This window comes from Spermophilus citellus (assembly GCF_964194105.1).
Source record: "Spermophilus citellus genome assembly, chromosome: 14".
Lineage (NCBI taxonomy): Eukaryota > Metazoa > Chordata > Mammalia > Rodentia > Sciuridae > Spermophilus > Spermophilus citellus.
Window position 1 is genome coordinate 105,800,276 of NC_138194.1, and position 17,682 is coordinate 105,817,957.

The 17,682-nt window shown below is 49.7% G+C and overlaps 1 protein-coding gene across 1 annotated transcript; it reads right to left on the bottom strand.

The window, feature by feature from the left end:
- Positions 1 to 7,989: 7,989 nt before the first annotated feature.
- LOC308633649 (5-hydroxyisourate hydrolase-like) lies at positions 7,990 to 12,102 on the bottom strand. Its single transcript, XM_081266582.1, has 4 exons — positions 11,371 to 12,102; positions 10,749 to 10,888; positions 8,851 to 8,986; positions 7,990 to 8,355 (listed from the first exon to the last, which is right to left on the bottom strand). Exons 1-4 carry the CDS (start codon positions 11,449 to 11,451, stop codon positions 8,266 to 8,268), a joined length of 447 nt encoding a protein of 148 aa, XP_081122708.1. The 5' UTR covers positions 11,452 to 12,102; the 3' UTR covers positions 7,990 to 8,265.
- Positions 12,103 to 17,682: the final 5,580 nt, after the last annotated feature.

The window sequence follows — 17,682 nt, forward strand, 5'->3', positions numbered from 1 at the left end:
ATTTGTATGGGAAAGTCACTATTCAACCTGTCACACCTCAGGCCAAAATGATAGATCCAGATAAAGCCAGAATGTTGTGGGGGGGGGGGACCCCACACCCACCATGCAGATACAAAACATCCTAATGACTCTTTTATTTGAGATATCAATAAGATGCCTCAATTTATCTGATGCAGAGCTTTTAGCACTCTGTCCTAACTATGGTTTCCAGGAAGTAGGAGCCTGATCCACCTAGCAGTTCAGACCTGATGTGGGCCTGCCACACAGCCCTGTCTTGCTTTGTGTTCATCCAGATGCCTCTTGTTGCTTTCACTTTACCACCCTTCCACCAAACCCTATAATGCCCACTGTAGTGGAGTAAAATGTCCATGGGTCTCCTGTGCAGGCTTCCCTTATAATAAGGCAATAAACTGACCTTGTGGGCTTTGGATGAGGGACCAGGATAGCCCTGAGTTTTGGGTCATATTATTACTTGCTAACTCTCTTACCTGTTCCTCACAGTCTGTTTGACCCTGACCTTCAGCTCCAATTTTAGGAGCTTGGAGAGCGTAGGGAAAGAAGGTACCAGGGCATATCTTTCCTTTTTTTCCTTTGTGCTATCTTTGTGGTTAAGATTCGGGTTAAGGGTTAGGTTTTGAATTGGGGGTTAGGGTTTGGGTAATGATTCTGAGGTATAAGTTAGGGTTAGGTTTAGGGAAGAGCTAGGAGTTTGGAGGGATGTGTCAGAGCTTGTTTGCCTGGAAATCCATGAAGAGGCTAGGGGCTTTGACCTGGTGTCATTCAGGAGCCTCTGAGGAAGGATGTGTCTGACTTCAGTTTTTGTAGGTTCTTCTGGATGCTGGGTTGAGAAGACTTTCCAACACATTTGCCTCATTCCTGGATGTGGTTTAGCATTAATATATTGGACAAAACTGCCATAGCAGGTTGCAGCCAACCATGAGGGTGCTGAGCTCTTGGGCTTCCAGAACATCTGGTCTTTCCTGAGAAGCACAGAATGATAGTGTCAGAGTCATACAGTGATAAGAACCTGTGTGCTGTTTTTATACACACACACACACACACACACACACACACACACACATATATATAAAATCTCCATATCCTCATTTAAGTATATTTACTTCAGGTATTTTGTCATAGCAACTGAAAGCTGACACTGAGGAAACTGGTGTTTACTACTCATGTCCATTATCTCAGACTCAGATGACCTCACTAAAGGAGTGACCTAGAAAATGTGGAGGTTCACAGAACCCTGTTATTCTGGGTATGCTTTTTGAACTTAGAGGTGAGAGGAACACAACAAGCAGCAGCAGCAGCATGGGGTTTATTGGTGGACTTTTGCAGGGGAGAGGAAAAGGGTTGGCCTAAAGGAAGTGGACCTTCCTCTGGCTGTCAAGTGACATCCCACTCTCACCTGTGCAAAGACACACCAAGATCTCCAGGATAAGGAGTGACTTTAAGAGGCTCATTGGAGCTGGGTGTGGTGGCACACTCCTGATCCCAGAGGCTCAGAGGCTAAGGCAGGAGGATTGTGAGCTCAAAGCCAGCCTCAGCAAAAAAAGCGAGGCACTAAGCAATTCAGTGAGACCCTGTCTCTAAATAAAATACAAAATGGGGCTGGGATGTGGCTTGATGACCTAGTGCCCCTGAGTTCAATCCCTGGTAACCCCCCCCCCAAAAAAAAAGAGGCTTGTTGGAGGTCAGTTTCTTACAAGCACATTGTGTAAGGAGGTGTTAGAGCCCCTCCGCCAGAAAGTAATCTGCCTCTAGTGTTTCTTGACTCAGCACATAATGCAGATTAAAACAGTCCATCATGCCAGGGAGAAAACATGGGGTTTCTAAGACCAATGGACTCACTCAGAATCCCAGAGCAACTTCTTATGCTAGTCTGGGGGACCATGATTATCATACACTCTGCACTCTTGTCTAAAATCAGTGGTGAGCTGGGTGCCGTAGTACATGCCTGTAGTCCCAGCAACCATGGCACATACCTGTGGTCCCAGCTGCTTGGGAGGCTGAGGCAGGAGGACTGCAAGTTTGAGGCTAACCTGGGAAATGCTGACCCTGTCTCAAGATAAAAATAGAAAAGGTGCTTGGAGTGTAGCTCAAAAGTAGAGCACCCTTGGTTAAATCCCCAGTATCAAAAAAAAAAAAAAAAAATCAGGCTAGAGACGTAGCTCAGTGGTAGAGCACCTCCCTATATGTGCAAGACCCTGGGCTCAATTGTTAGCACCATCAGAAAAAAATCAATAGTACATAAAATCAGTGGCTAAGAGCAGGCAGCAGTTACTCAGTATCGGGGTGGCATTTCTAGAACAGTCTTCTCCACAGCTTCTGGCTTGAGCAGGCTCAGATTTGAGAAATCTGTGTGGTCAGTGCTCACAGGGACAACACCAGTGCAAGGGTTGATGTGTTGTGCCTGTCATGGCCATCAATGGCTGCCTGGCCCATGTGCTGAGTGTCACCATGAGCGTCAGCTAGAAACACTCCACTGAGCTTGACTTGCTGTTTGTTTTTTGGTAGAGCTTATTTGTGCTGACTATGATGGGTGCTCTTGGGCCCTGTTTTACAGGTTCCTGTGTGTGTGTGTGTGTGTGGTGTGGTGTGGTTCTGGGGATGGAACCCAGAACCTTGTGTGTTCTAGGAAGGACTGAAATAAACTTAAGTGGAGGAGGGCCCGGGCAGATCAACACACTAAGGGAAAAGTCACGAGGAGGCCATCACTGAATTGAGAACTGCTATGACATTGTGCTTAACAGCCTGTGCCTCACCAGCTCCCTTAAGGTGCCGACATAGGATGGGCTGGGAGATACTCTCCCTGTCCTAAAGTGTGGGGCTGCAGACTCAGCTCCCAGCGTGCCTTTCTGTGAAAACTGAGCAGTGCCCCTCTGCCACCCTCTGTTGAAATCCATAAATGAAGTAACTTGTCTATCCTGTAATTGAAAATAGGGTATTTCCCTAACTGTGGAGTGGGAAGGGTGATGACAAAAAGGGTACTCTGACAGGCAAACACACAGACAGAGCTGAAGGAATTGCTCTGGGGCCACAGGATGGCTGGTGTGGGAAGACATTGCTGTGGCAGAAGGAGGTGCAGGTCAACCAGGTGCTGACACCTGACAGCCTGGACCCTGCAGCCTTATGTCCCACAAGCTTAAGTGCCAGTGTGGCCAGTGGGCAGTTGTCATTGTTCCTCAGATGCTGGCAGTAGCAGGGGTTCCTGGATGGAGAATGGCCCTGGTGGAGACCTGAACAAACTGCAACCTCCAGGTTTGTGTATTCCTGGCAAATTTGGAATGGATTTTATGCAAACTACTATTTATATGTGTAAAACCAGCCCAGGTCCTCAGTATGGGTGTGGCTGGCAGCACCTGCTTGTGGTCAGGGACTAGCCTCTCCTGCACCTATACTTGTACCGAGAGGAGCAGACTTGAGAACAGGGGAACAATTCTTGGAAGAGCTCTGGATTGGGAGATGGAAGAGGTGTCCATGCAGAACAGGCACATGGCAGACCCTCTCCAGAAGGTGCAGGAGATGAGTGAGAAAGGCAGAGGAGGGTTGGGAACTTTGAAAGGGACAGGCAGATCATGATTATGAGTGACCTGATGTATTTGTTCTCTCCATGACACATGCTCTCCTGGGCTCAGGAAAGAAGGCATATCTGAGGATATCTCCTAAGTAGGGCTCAGCCCTTAGGGCAGGAAGGGAGAGATGGGGATGCTGGATCTCTCTTTCCTTTGACTATTCTGAGGCTCAACAGTGGGTGGGTGCTGAGGGAGATGAGGCCTTGTTCTTCCACATATCCCGCTGTCTGGCCTGGGTGGGGCCCAGCTCCTGGAGTCTTCAAGCCAGTTGCTTTTGGCCATTATTTCTGGTCTTGCTGTCTCCCAGAAGCCTATAAATCCTGAATGCTTTTACATGCATGCATGTAAATCCTGAATGCTTTCTATCCCCCACTCTCTGTTCTCCAGCACATGAAATCACATTTTTTTAAAATATTTTATTTACATTTTAGTTTTCAGCAGACACAACATCTTCACTTGTATGTGGTGCTGAGGATTGAACCCGGGCCGCACGCATGCCAGGCGAGCGCGCTACTGCTTGAGCCACATCCCCAGCCCCATGAAATCACATTTTAAGATCCAAAGAAAGACTGAAAGGTATGCAGCTGCAGCAGTGGTTCAAGGTGAATGAGGCATGGAGCTCAGATTTGTCAGCTGAATCTGCTGTCAGGGGATTGGTTGTGTGCCGCAGTCTGGCTGGGCACAAATCACGAGCCACTCAAGCAGGAACAAACTTTACTTCTGAACTCCACCAGCACACTCCCGGGGAACTCTCCCAAACGCCACCCACGCAGCTCCTCCAGGAACACGCCACACACCAACTGGAACTCCCACCGAGCACTCTCCCGGAACACCACCGGGCTGTGGTGCACTCACTCTCCGAACCCCTCGAGAATTCAACGGGAACTCCAAAGTAGTGGGTGCCCGAGGTGGACAGTAAAGGTCTAATATACAATTGAATACACAGCCTGTTTCAATCCAGCATCATTCAGTCACAGTAATTATAGATAGCTTAACTTAATATCATCATCTTAATGGCTCGCCTCTCAACCATTACTTATGGCAAAATGCCGGGGGCCATTCCGACTGGCTCTGGCTCTGGCTCTGGCTCTCAGCAGTTGTGGGCAGGTCTGTGGGACTCTGTATAGTAGTTGGGGATATGGGATCATGCACGTGCTGCCCTGGCTGTGCTCTAAGGAACACTTCTGTGTGGAAAGCTGCAGTGTGACAGCACAATCCTGTTTCCTTCCTAGTAAGAATAAATATTTTTACTTCTGTGGGGAACATTCTGAAAAAGGTCACTGAATGATTACATGGTGGCCTCCAGGAATTGGGGTTAGAGAGGTGTTTACTTTCACTATGAAGTCTCAATGTTTTATAATTCTTATTAAGAAAAAGAAGGGTAGAAGGTGAGAAGGGACAGTCCTACTGGTCAGCAGTTGGTTGTTGTGAGGCTTGCTCTACATCTGCCCTGTGGGGCATTTTGAAGGCAGGTAGAGTTTCCGAGGACCCTCTTGCAAACATTGCCTGCTGGTAGTATGATGCCCTGGCTCTCACTTCGGGGAGATCAGGGGTACATCTCACCTAAGCCCACAGCCTTAACTCAGGCAAGGCTGGCCTTTCCACTTTTGTAGAGCAGCTTTCAGGGTGGGGCTGCTCAGCTCCTACTAGGACACCCCATTGTTTCTTGAAGGAGGACTCATGTTAATGTTTCTCCTGTCTCCCACTGTGTAGACAGCTATACACCTTTAATTCCGTGCACAGAGGGTGGAGTGCAGGCAGTGTGAAGAGCACACTTACCCATATGCCACGGACTGGGGCACTAGTAGAAAATGTGTGCCATTATAGAGGCAGTGTGCCCCACACAGGGGCAGAGGTGGGAAGTGGCTTCTCCCCAGGGAGACATCCTGGGTGAGGAACTTGTGGCCCTTCACAGCCTAGTCTGCACAGATGTGGCAGAAGCAGGATGAGCTCTACTGGAAGTTCATAGTGGCCATCCAAGAGGTGAGGCAGAAGACAGACTTCTGGAACCTGGTGCTGGAGCACCAACTGCAGGCACTGAATACTGCCATGGAGAAGAGGGAGGTGTAGTTCACCAAGGGACTGGTGACCTCCAACCTAGTTCCTGCAGTACTGAGGCTCATGTCCCGCAAGCTTGAGGTAGACCCAGGGGTTCCTGGGGCAGGGCTGGTGGCTGCCCCCCTCCTACCCACAGTGGATGGCCTTGTCTCCTGTGGTGAGACTCTTTGGTCCTGTGTTCTACCCCCTGAGCTAAGCACAGAGATGACCTCTCATTTACCTCTGGGGGAGGGTTTCCTGAAACCTGAGAGCAGGGCAAAGGTGCTGCAGGTATCTGTGCCTCAGGCCTGCGTGTGCTAGCAGTTCCCTTTCAGGGGTTTTGCTTATGTTGTTCTTGGGTCTTGCTGACCCCTCCTTAACCTCATGGCACCTCATAACTTCTCAGCCTTGCAATTCCAGTTCTCCAGTGGCTCATTGTGGTATGCCAGGCTCCTGTCACCAAGTAGAGCAGAAAAGGTGCTCTTGGAATCTGTGGGCCCAAGTCCCTCAGTCACTTGATGATGGACTTAGACACAGGCCTGGGGGGTGGCCACAGCACTAGGAGGCCCCAGGATGCTTGGTTTGGTAGGCATACAGTTAACAATGGGAAACATGTAGACTGTGGGTACCAGGGACTTACATGTCCCTTACTGCCTTCCTGAGTTCTTGGGGAGTGAGGTCTGAGCAGAACTCAAAACATCCACTCCTCCACGTGGCACTGTTCTGCTAGGACTGTCCTGGGCATGGGTGGGAATAGCAGTAAACAAAATTGGTGAGGTCTTGACCCCCAAGGGCCAGCTGAGGACAGGAGGTCTCAGCTGAAGAATCAGGAAGCTGGAACCTCCAACAGAACTTCCTGGTTCCTCTGACACCTTCCTGTCAAGCTTCTAGTGCTTGGCCAGGCCTTCTTGCTCCATCCACCTGTCTGGAGCAGTTACAGAAGAAACAGGTGACACAGGGTGAGGGGTCTTTGACGACACCAGCTGGGTTGACTGGTGGCTTCCAGGCCCATGGCTAGCGTCCAGCAGCCTACCAGGTGCAGCTGTACTGGAGCCCTTGGAGACAAACACAGTGTCATCTCCTAGACACGGCTGCTGCGCCTGAGTTAGAAACAGCTGGTTCTGAGCCTTTGACAGGCCCATTGAGGGGAGGCCAGCTCATCAAGGGGTAGATGCTTCTAGGGCAAGGACATGTAGGGCAGACCCAAGATGGCTATAGTCAGGCTCCCTTGTGGAGATTTCATTGGGTTATGTATTTAGTATGTAGCCAAGGTCATGAGCACCCTGATTCAGTGTATGTACTCAAGGTTGTACACGTTTGTCTGTGAACCTGCACCCACTTATGTAACCTGTGGACAATGTGACTTCTTTGGCTTCCATTAAAAAAAAAAAAAAAGGTCTATGGAAGGACTCGGGGCAAAATGGGGGTGGTGCTGGAGGCTGGGGGCTGCCCCTGCCTCTGAATAAAGAATATCTATTTTGTTATAATTTTTTTTTCTGATACTGGGGATTGAACCCAGGGGTTCCTAACCACTGAGTCACATCCCCAGCCCTTTTTGTTTGTTTGTTTTTTAGTCATAGTTGGGCACAATACCTTTATTTTATTTTTTATGTGGTGCTGAGGATTGAGCCTAGTGCCTTGCACATGCTAGGCAAGCATTCTACCGCTGAGCCACAACCCCAGGTCCTCCCACCCCTTTTTATATTATATTTTGAGATAAGGTCTTGCTGAGTTACTTAGGGCCTTGCTAAGTTGCTAAGGCTGGCTGTGAACTCACAATCCTCCTGCCTCAGTCTCCCGAGCTGCTGGGATTATAGGCGTGTGTCACTGTGCCTGGCTTAAAGAATGTCTGCAATCCCAACTGTGCCTTACATCTTGCTTCACTGCTGGGATCCTAAATGTATTTCCCAGGCTCTGAGCCTCCACCCACAGGCATCTCTGTTGTTGGTGCCAGGCTTGCTGCAGAGAGGCAGATGTGCAGCATGGGCTTGAGTGTCCCTCACCATCTGTGGAGGTGTTTTCATTCTGAGAAGTACCACAGGTAGCTTTTCCAAGGTGATTCATCAGCACACAGTTTGGCTGACCCTTAATACCTTCTGCCCAACACAAAAATTCCAGGACCAAAGGATTAGCTGTGTGTAAAGGTTCTTCATCCCTGTTTACAGCACTCCAGCTGGGTTTGCTGTACCACCCACCCACCCACTCTCACCATCCTGACCAAGGCTGCGTACTAGGCTTTGAGGAGAGCAACCCCTGAGCTGCCTGGGGAAAACCCAGCTGTCGGGATGCAGGGCTGAGGGTGATTGCAAAAGGTGTCTGCCAAAACCCAGTGTGTAGGGCTGGATGGAAACCATGAAGGGGTCTTGGTATGAGGATCAGATGGGGAACACAGGGCCAGACAGCAGGCCAGGCTGGGATGGGTGAGGAACAGAGGTCTAAGAGCTATCAAGAAGCCAATTCCACAGGACTCATTTATGATTGAGGAAGGGCTGGGAGGATCCAAGGTAACCTACCCACACTCTGGCTGGGACACAAGCACTGCAGATGCAACCAGAGTTTATTGACCTGAATCACAGCAACCCATCAGGAGTAGGTCTGTAGATGCAGCACTGGCTTTATCCACCGGAGTCATAGCTGCTCTCTAGCTCTAGCTCCCTCTGTAGGTGGTATAGGACCATGGGCTCAGCAGTAGAGGCAGGTGGAACTTCTGGGTTTCATTGATGATGGTGAAAACAATCTGAGAGAAGTAGAAAGGCACCAGAAGACAGTGAGGGACCACAGCACAGGAGCCACCTGCCCTCAATGCTCCCTGGGAAAATGGACTGGATGGTGGGGAAGGGTTAGCTGAAACCCAGTGGTGGATTAGAAGCTTCCTGAGGGCTGAGTCCTCCTCCGGGCAGGCTGGATGTGGAAAAAGCCAGGTGAAGGGGGTGGGGGGAGCAGTAAGGGAAGGCCCAGGAGCTAGAGTTGGCATAGATGGAAACTGTCTATGAAGAGGGGATGAATCACCCCCAGTCTGCCTTTCCCAAGCCTGACTCATGGATGCTCATGGATGGGCATGTTGACACGGAGTCTCTTGATGCCCCAGGTCCCAGGACCCCTTTCTTGTGGGAACTCAAAGCTCATGTGCCTGCCACCTCCCTGAGAGAAGTGGGACCAGTCTGCCCATGAAGCCTGGCCTGCAGGTCAGTGAGTCAGGGCTTCCACCCTTTCCACCTGCCATAGCACTCACCTCTACATATGGGTAGAAGCTCTCCTGCCCCCTCTCCTTCCAGTAGCCCTCTGTGTCAAAGGACAGCTTATAGGTGCCTGGCTTCATTTGGCCTGTCCTCAGGAGCCTGGGGCAGTGGCCATCTGCGTCTGTGTAGCTGGGGAGAGGATGGGCTGCTGAGGTCAGTTGTGGAGCCACCCTTCCCCATCCCCCCTGGGTCTGACCCCCTGGCCTCAGACACTGTACAGGCGGATGCAGACATGGCTGAACAGAGATTGTGGGGCAGTTTCTAGAGACATTGTTGCATTGCCTCTTTAAGAAATCAATAAAGAAGCAAAAAGGGAAAAATCTCCCAGTTTAACCTATGAGCAATAATCACTTCAAATTTGGCATGTTTTTCTTAGATTCTTTTCTAAGCTTAACTATGTTTATTTACAAACATATTTAAAAATATTTTTTAGTTGTAGATGGACACAATACCTTTATTTATCTTTATGTGGTGCTGAGGATTGAATCCAGTGCCTCACACATAGCTAGGTGAGAGCTCTACCACTGAGCCATAACCCCAGCCTGTATTTACAAACATTTTTACAAAACAAATTATTCATGTTTCATAAGCTGTATTTTCACTTAGTGTTTTGTGTGTGGCTTTCTGGGTCAATAACTGCCTATCTATATGGTGGCCCATTTCCAACAGCACAAAGTGTCCACATGGAGTGGGCTGATCCCTCATGGAGAGTTCTAAAGGCCTGCGGTTTGGCTAAGTCTCCTCTTCAAAACCCTACATCATGTGACCAGCTGGACTGTAAAGTGTGTCTCACTGGTGAGAAGGGCAGAGGAAGCACGTGCACATTGTGGTGGGTGGGACTCCAGATCTGCGCAGTGCCAGGCTGACTTGAAATAATGCTCAGATGAGGTCTTGTCCCTCATCCCCAAACTTTTCATTTCTTTTTTTATTACTGGGATTGAACCGAGGGGTGCTTTACCACTGAGCTATATCCAGTCTTTTAATTTTTATTTTGAGGCAGGGTCTCACTAAATTGCTGTTACTGGCCTCGAACTAGCTATCCTCCTGCGTTAGCCTCCCGAATTGCTGGGATTACAGATGTGCACCCTTATGCATGGCACCCCCTGACTTTTGTGAAAAGCTGAACAGGTAGAAAAGAAGCCCCATCCTTGACCCTGAACCTGTAGGCCTATCCTCCTTTCTGTAACCTGCTCCCGCTGCCCACCCACTCCCAGGCTAAAAGAGAGTCTCTTGAAGCTTGGAGCCTGCCTCCTTCAAGATGGAGGGTTTGGGAAACCCACTCATAGAGCCAACTCTAGGGTTTTCTCCAGCAGAGCCTGTGCAGGGAGCAGGGGCCCAAGGCCTGGGCTCTGTGAGCACATCAGGCTGAGGAAGCCCAGCTTTTATTTCATCCTACCTGTTTTCCCATCTGTAAAATGGTAATTATTGTTTCCTACCCAGAGGGTATACAGAGAATAAAGGCAGAAATTGGGTGTTCAGCCTGCTGTTAACCATGGGGACAGTAAGGCCTTTTAGCTGCCACCTCGGGTATTAATTCAGGCCATGGGCATGGTGGCAAGAAAACACACACTGCCCCTACCCCAGCAGGCTCAGCCCCTTCTATGGCATTGTCCCAGGATGCTCACACCTGGTGAGACGTCTGTTTCCACTGTCCTCTTGTTTTTAGTGAGGAAAGTGAAGCTGAGAGAGTCAGTAGGGAGGGGCCAGGCTGTGAACCTGTGGGCCCCCAGGCTGAGGGGGCAGTTGAGCAGCAGTCATCTCTGTCCTCTAGGCCTCAGTGCCCTCACTCCTGGACTGTCTGGGATGTGTCCCAGGGTGGGACTCAAGAAGGGCTGGTGCTGGAGGAGCAGGTGCTCTAGGTTCCCTCCCATCCCCAGGGCCTACCTCCTACCTTTTCCTTAACTCTGTCCACTGCTGGCTGAGGTCTTCAAGCTGGGACAAATGGAGGCAGAGGCTGGGGATGGGGAGCCCAGAGGCAGTGTCAAGCACATGTATGGTCAACAGGCTGTCCTCAGGCTCCTGGCCACTGCTCTGGATCACAAGAGGGGCAGGGTGAGTTCCAGAGGGCCTCTGCACACAGGCCCCAGTCTGTCCACATCTCTGTGATAAGAGTAAACAGCCCAAATGCCTGGAAGTCAGGCCTAGTGCAAGGGTCACTGGAATTGCTGAGTAGCAGGAGGAGGTACCAGGTTTGCAAACAACGCTGCTCTGTCTTCCATTGTCACCCACTAAAGACCCCCACTTTTCTTCCCTCCAGCCCCTCAGTTCCAACCTGTCTGTGACTTTGTTTTCCCAGAACCCAGAGCTCTCCTGCAACTCTGGTTCGTGGGTGCCCTAGGAGCTTACAGCCCAGGCAAAATTTTGCTAGAAGGCCCTTATCAGGGCCAGGAGGGTTTCCAGTTCTGACTACCCCGACGGTCAAGTATCCTTTCCTCAGTTTCCTCATCTGTAACATGGGAGCATATGACTCCCTAGGAGACAGGAACTCTGATGTCCAGGCCTGTGCCCCTTACCTCGCGGCAGCTCAGATGTCGCTGTAATGTCAGCAGCCGCGGGGCTGCCCTGGAGCTCTGGTCCTGACCTGCAGCTCTCATCCCGGTACTGCGAGGCACTGGCAGAGGCACTGGCCCCCCGGGCCCCCCACCCCCACCCCCGCGTCCTGTCCCACCAGTCCGTAGCCCTAAGCCTCTGTTCCACCTCCACCGCAATGCCCACCAGGAGGGACACCAAGTGGAGGTTGCGGTCAGTAGTACAAACGTGAGGTGTAGGTGTGGGCCCTGGGCTGGGGGCGAAGCCTGGCCCACGGGGGCGTGGTCTGGGCGTGGCTGGTTAACGGGGTGGGGGGGGCGGGGTGTGTGGTCAGAGGCCAGGCACTACATCTATCCCAGACCGCTTGGGGCGAGTGCACAGTGCCACCGCTGGGCCAGGTAGCCTCTGGATTCCCAAAATTTTGATAGAAGGCCCTCATCAGGGCCAGGAGGGTTTCCAGTTCCGACTACCCCAACGGTCAAGTGTCCTTTCCTCAGTTTCCTCATCTATAACACGGGAGCAACTCCCTAGGAGTTTGAGAGGCTGTCATAGGAAGGGTGAAGGTCCTGACCCCCACCTTGCTGCACTCTGTCCTCCCTCCTTTCCATGTTGATAGGGCAGGAGGACGCTCTCTGTAGAAGAGGAGGCAAGCAAGAGATGCTGTGCAGGGTGTGACTCCATCATTGTATCAATATGTGGCCTGTAGAGAATCAAGTGGTTTATAAAAAGCAGAGGCTTGGGCTGGGGATGTGGCTCAAGCGGTAGCGCCTTCACCTGGCATGCGCGGGGTGCTGGGTTCGATCCTCAGCACCACATAAAAATAAAATACAGATGTTGTGTCCACCGAAAACTAAAAAATAAATATTAAACAATTCTCTCTCTCTCTCTCTCTCTTAAAAAAAGCAGAGGTTGGGCTGGGGATGTGGCTCAAGCGGTAGCGCTCGCCTGGCATGCGTGCGGCCCGGGCCACATACCAACAAAGATGTTGTGTCCGCCAAGAACTAAAAAATAAATATTAAAAAAAATTCTCTCTCTCTCTCCCCTCTCTCACTCTCTCTTTAAAAAAAAAAACAAACTATCACTTAAAAAAAAAAAAAAGCAGAGGCTTTCTATATTTAAAATCTGAAAAAATCTACACCTGGATGTTGGCTACTAGTTGTCTTGTTCTGGCACATGGGATCGTTTTTCTCCTTGCCAAGTTGCAGTTCTAATTACGCAACAGTGAGCTGAATAAGTGTGGATTATTTGTAGGTCTGGAATCAGACTCCTTCAGGATAGAGCCACAAGCCCCCTCAGCAAAGGCGGGGTGTTCAGTGGAAACCACAACATCACTTGAGGTGTGAACACACACGCTTGGCTGGGCTTCTATTTAAGAAGATGACTCCAGGAGTTGCTCATTAGTGTTGGGGCAAATGTCCGTGGGGCCAGAGACCAGAAGCAGCCAGACTGACCTACTGGGGACCAGTTAAGTAAATGAGCCTCTAATGCACGGGAATGCTCTGCAGCCCTTTAAGGAGAGACCGTAGAGTAGGAGGGAAGGCTATGACTTTCCACCTCCACTATTGTGAAGATATGTTCACTTGACCTGCACAGCCACCTCACAGAGTGTCATTATCCCCTCTGGGCTATCCAGGTGAATGTATCCTGCAACCCCCAAGGTCCCCCAGAATGAGGGTTGTGCAGGCAAAACACTAGACTATACTACCCAGGGGCTTTTATGGTGGTTCCTGTTTCTGGCCTGTGACCCAAGTCTTTGGGCACTTATGTCACATGCCATGTGCTCTGTGTAAACTGTGACCCCTGCTGTACCTGGTCCCTGGGCAACAACAGTGTTTGCCATGGTCAAGCATAAGGGTTGGGATCTCTGTTTTTCTTGCAATAATCCTGAATAAAGTCTTTCCCTGTGCTTTAATAAGTATCATTGGATAGTTTTTTCTCTAATATTGCAAGACAAGGAACACTACAGACTTCCAGCAAACACCAGAAACTAAAGAGGTGCGGAAGGACCCTCTGCACTAGCTTTCAGAGGAAGAATGATCCTGCTGACACCCTGATTTCAGAATTCTGGCCTCCAGAACTGTGAGATAGTAAGTTTTTGGTTTAAGTCACACACATTTCTGTGCTTTATTATGGCAACCCTGGGAAATAAACACACTGGCTCCCCCTGTACTAAAGATAACCTTTGTTTCATTTGATGTACCTTGCTAATCACACCAGCATTGAGACTGTTCTGAATTTGAAGCTGAAGAGAAATTATGGAGCAGTATGGGTTTTGATTGGGGGGGGGGCATCAAGGAAAGTGGGCCTGGTGTTGGAAAGCGGGTTGAACTAGAAGACTGCAGGGCATCTGGGCTCAGGTAAGGTCAGGATGGTGGGGACAGCAGAGTCTCCACGGTGACAGCCAAGTTGATGTTGAGCAGCTTGCTGGCTTCTGAGTCTCAGCCTCCATCACTGTGCCCTGGGACACTTCAGACTGAGATCTCTGTTCTAACCTCTTGAAAAATGTCAGACCCAGACCAGAGGCTGGGCTCTCCATGCTCCAAGTGGCTGGGCAATGCCCTCTTCTCCAGTCCTCCTGCTGCTCAACTCCTTCTTCTGAGGGAAACATCAGCTCATTTTAAGCCTGTTTCTGCTGGGCAGGGGGAGCCCTAATTCCAGCCCTTACAACAACTCAGGACAGAGCATACAGTGACAGGGGAGGAAGACCCTGAGCTGGGCTGCATTTTGACCAAGTGTGTGGATTGTAATAAAAAATATGTCACTGCTTTATTTCTTTTCACGAACTTTTCAAAAGAAGAAAGTGTTTTTCCATTTTTGTCTTTTCTGCAGAGGGAGGATAAGGATCTTGTATTCCCCTGGAGGAAGGCAGTGCATTTCTTTCCTGACTGGCATCCCTCATGCACGCATAAATGTGTGTGCACACATGTGCAGACACACACATACATATGCCCTCAAAACCATCCCTCCACATGCCCATGACATGCCCATGACACATGAGCATGCACGCATACTACATATGTGCACAAACAAGCACACATGTACATGCACGCACACACACACACACACACACACACACATACACACACATCCCTGTCTTGCTTTTACCTCTGAGGCTGCAGAGTTTGGAGGAAACTAGGAGAGGACCCAGGAGAGGCCAAGGGAGGAGCCTGGCAGCAGAGGGGAGGGAGCAGTCACTTCCTAGGAAACCAGGGTGTCCCCTTCCTGACTCAACTCTGCCTCAAACCCTGGATTTCTCTCCAGAGTCAGGAATAGATTTTCCAGGCTTATGCCTTACAAGGGGTTAGTTCCTGTGGGGTCCTGAGCTGAGAATGTGGATGGCCCTTCAGGATGTCTCCAGCTTATCATGCAGAAGCTCTTTCTTCTCTCTCAACAGGAAGCCCTGTTTTTGAGACTTTTCTAAAAATAGAATTTGTAGCTCAAAACTGGGCATTGGTCCTGGCCTCCCAGGTTCCCTGAATTCAGCAGGATGTGTGGAGTTGGAGGAATACCTAATATTGCAAGACTAGGAACACTACAGACTTCCAGAAAACATCAGGATTGACCCCTGTGTCCCCCACCAGGAATGCTCCCCCAGAGTCAGGGCAGAGGGAGTGACTACTGTGCCTTGGCCTGCTACAGGATGTGGCAACTGTCAGCCCTCCCAGGAAACATGCAGAGCCCTCAGCCTGTGGCCTTACCTGTAGACAGTAGGGTCTAGAATTCAGTAGGGTGAAGTCTGTGAGGAGGTGGTCAGTCAGAGACAGAGACTGGGTGAGGACCTCCAGGTCATTTTGCTGGACAGGCAGTGGGCTCAGTCCTGAAACTGCTCAGTCCTGAAACTCATCTAGCTGTATCATGTCCATTTTGGGGGAAATGGACTAAACTCCCTTGAGCTGACCCTTGACTGGGATTGGACCACCTGGGAAAGGGCATCTGTGCAGTGGCCAGAGGCCCTTTTGGATGGAGGCAGGAGGCCCTTCCTTAGCACCTGTGCTCAACCCCTGTGGAGAGAGGCCTCCACCCTCAGTTTACTGACAGCCAGCCCCCCTTCCCCTTTACCCTTCTGACCTTGTCTTGGGCCACTCTGAGAAGAGGGGTATAGCCCACAGCCTGTTCTACACTCACTCCCTTAAATGGCCATCTGGGTCCAGGGGGCATCCTGAGCCTGTATCTTACAGGTGTTTTCATATAGAACCTACTTTTCCTTCTGCAAGGTGTGCAAAGGTAAAGTCAGACCACATGGTCCAGGTGTGGAGACATAGGGGAGCTCAGAGACCCCAGGGCCTCCATGGCATGGATGCATGGCAATTCTGCTATTTGTTCAACCATTGAAGCACATCCAGATTCCTTAAGGTACTGGGCCATTGTGAATAGAAATACTATATGTAATTGCTTGCTGTTATCTAGATATGTGTTTTTGAGGCAATTCTCTATATTCTTAGGATCATATGGTGACACCTTGTCTAATTTTAGAAAAAATGGTCATCTTTTTGATAGTGATGAACTATGGTGTACTTCACCAGCAATGTATGAGAATGCCCATGGCTGCTCATCATCTTCACGGTGGATTCTGTACTTAAGGAAAGACTTTAGCGGCTTAGTATGTGTGCAGTGCATCTCAAGGTTTTACTTTGTGCTTTTCTCATGATAAGTGATACTAAAAATCATTTCTAGGGTCTGGGGTTGTGGCTCAGTGGCAGAGTGCTTGCCTAGCATGCACAAGGCACTGGATTCGATCCTCAGCACCACATAAATGTAAAATAAAGATATTGTGTCCAGGGCTGGGGATGTGGCTCAAGTGGTAGCGCGCTTGCCTGGGATGCGTGCGGCCCGGGTTTGATCCTCAGCACCACACACAAACAAAGATGTTGTGTCTGCTGAAAACTAAAAAATAAATATTAAAAAAAAGATATTGAGTCCACCTAAAACTAAAAAAAATCAATATTAAAAAATAAAGAATAATTTCTATGCCTCTTTGCCATCAGGAGCCATCCATGGGTTGCATGTGGGTCACTGCACATGGAAGCCTAGTGGCTAGAGACATCTGGGTGTCGGGGAATGACCAGTGGACATTTTATCTGGTCAATTTCCCAGGGACAATGTGAATCTCTATCCCGCTCTGCCATGGCCCACGCAGCACCTGAGATGGGTGTGACCTGCCAAGATGTCAACCTGCTGACTGTAACACTTCATGAAGCAAGACCCCACCCTTGAAACCTTATCCTGCCTTTGATGTACCCCCTTAAATAAAGGATGGGGGCTTTGTCTAGTTCCAGAACTCATGTGGACTTTGATGTACCCCCTTAAATAAAGGATGGGGGCTTTGTCTAGTTCCAGAACTCATGTGGACTTTGATGTACCCCCTTAAATAAAGGATGGGGGCTTTGTCTAGTTCCAGAACTCATGTGGACTTTGATGTACCCCCTTAAATAAAGGATGGGAGCTTTGTCTAGTTCCAGAACTCATGTGGACTAGATCTATCACAGTCTTCACCTTTTGTAAATATATTTCCGAGTATTTGTGTTTTGTTATTCACTAATTATTTGAGATTTTAAGTTCTGGGGTATGTCGGGAGCTGCCACATAGGAACTGAGTGCCCCTTAGCCTTGAGTGAAGAGAATGTGGAGATGCGGCAAGCCAGCTATGGGCTGTGTGAGTGAACTGTAAGCATTGAGTGCACAGGGTGGCCTGAACTGATGTTTGCCGGAGTCTGGCTGGGCACAATTCAGGAGCCATGTGTCAAAAGAAACAAACTTTATTTTTAGAACACACACATCACACCATACAGCTCCTCAGGAAAAACCTTCAGAACCCAACTGCCACCACCGGCTTCCCACAAGCCTCTCAACCTCCCCCACTCCTCCTGTTCTTGAGGCTGATTGGCTGGGTCCCATGGGCGGAGCCACAAAAAGTCCCCCAATGAACAGCTCCATGGTCTGAAAGGGCGGGGAAACAGCCCAATGAGCACCACCGCAGAGGAGCCAATCAGTTGGCAGCTAGAAGTTTGCTGGGGCCCCTTTGGCTGTGGCTCTCAACAATGGTTCACTGGACTCTGCTTAGCCCAAACAGTTGTGTTATTTGATGACAAGACTCATAGGGCTGGTGGACTCTATTTGAGTGTAAGGGAACTGGATTTTTATGATGGCAAGATTATAAGACTGCTGGCCTCTTTGTTCAAAGCCAGGAAACAGATTCTATGATGGCAGGGATTATTGGGAATTCTGACTTATTGTGGAAATACTGGAAACTGGGATTTTCTTGATGACATGACTCATTGGAGCTGTGGGGCTCTTGAT

Bases quoted from the DNA above. Each gene is read 5' to 3' on its own strand.
- LOC308633649 (XM_081266582.1), bottom strand. From the start codon at position 11,451: ATGAGAGCTGCAGGTCAGGACCAGAGCTCCAGGGCAGCCCCGCGGCTG. The intron at 10,889-11,370 runs GTAAGGGGCACA...CTTGTGATCCAG, and splicing joins GACATCTGAGCTGCCGCGAG to AGCAGTGGCCAGGAGCCTGA. The intron at 8,356-8,850 runs GTGAGTGCTATG...TACTTCTCTCAG, and splicing joins GCTTCTACCCATATGTAGAG to ATTGTTTTCACCATCATCAA.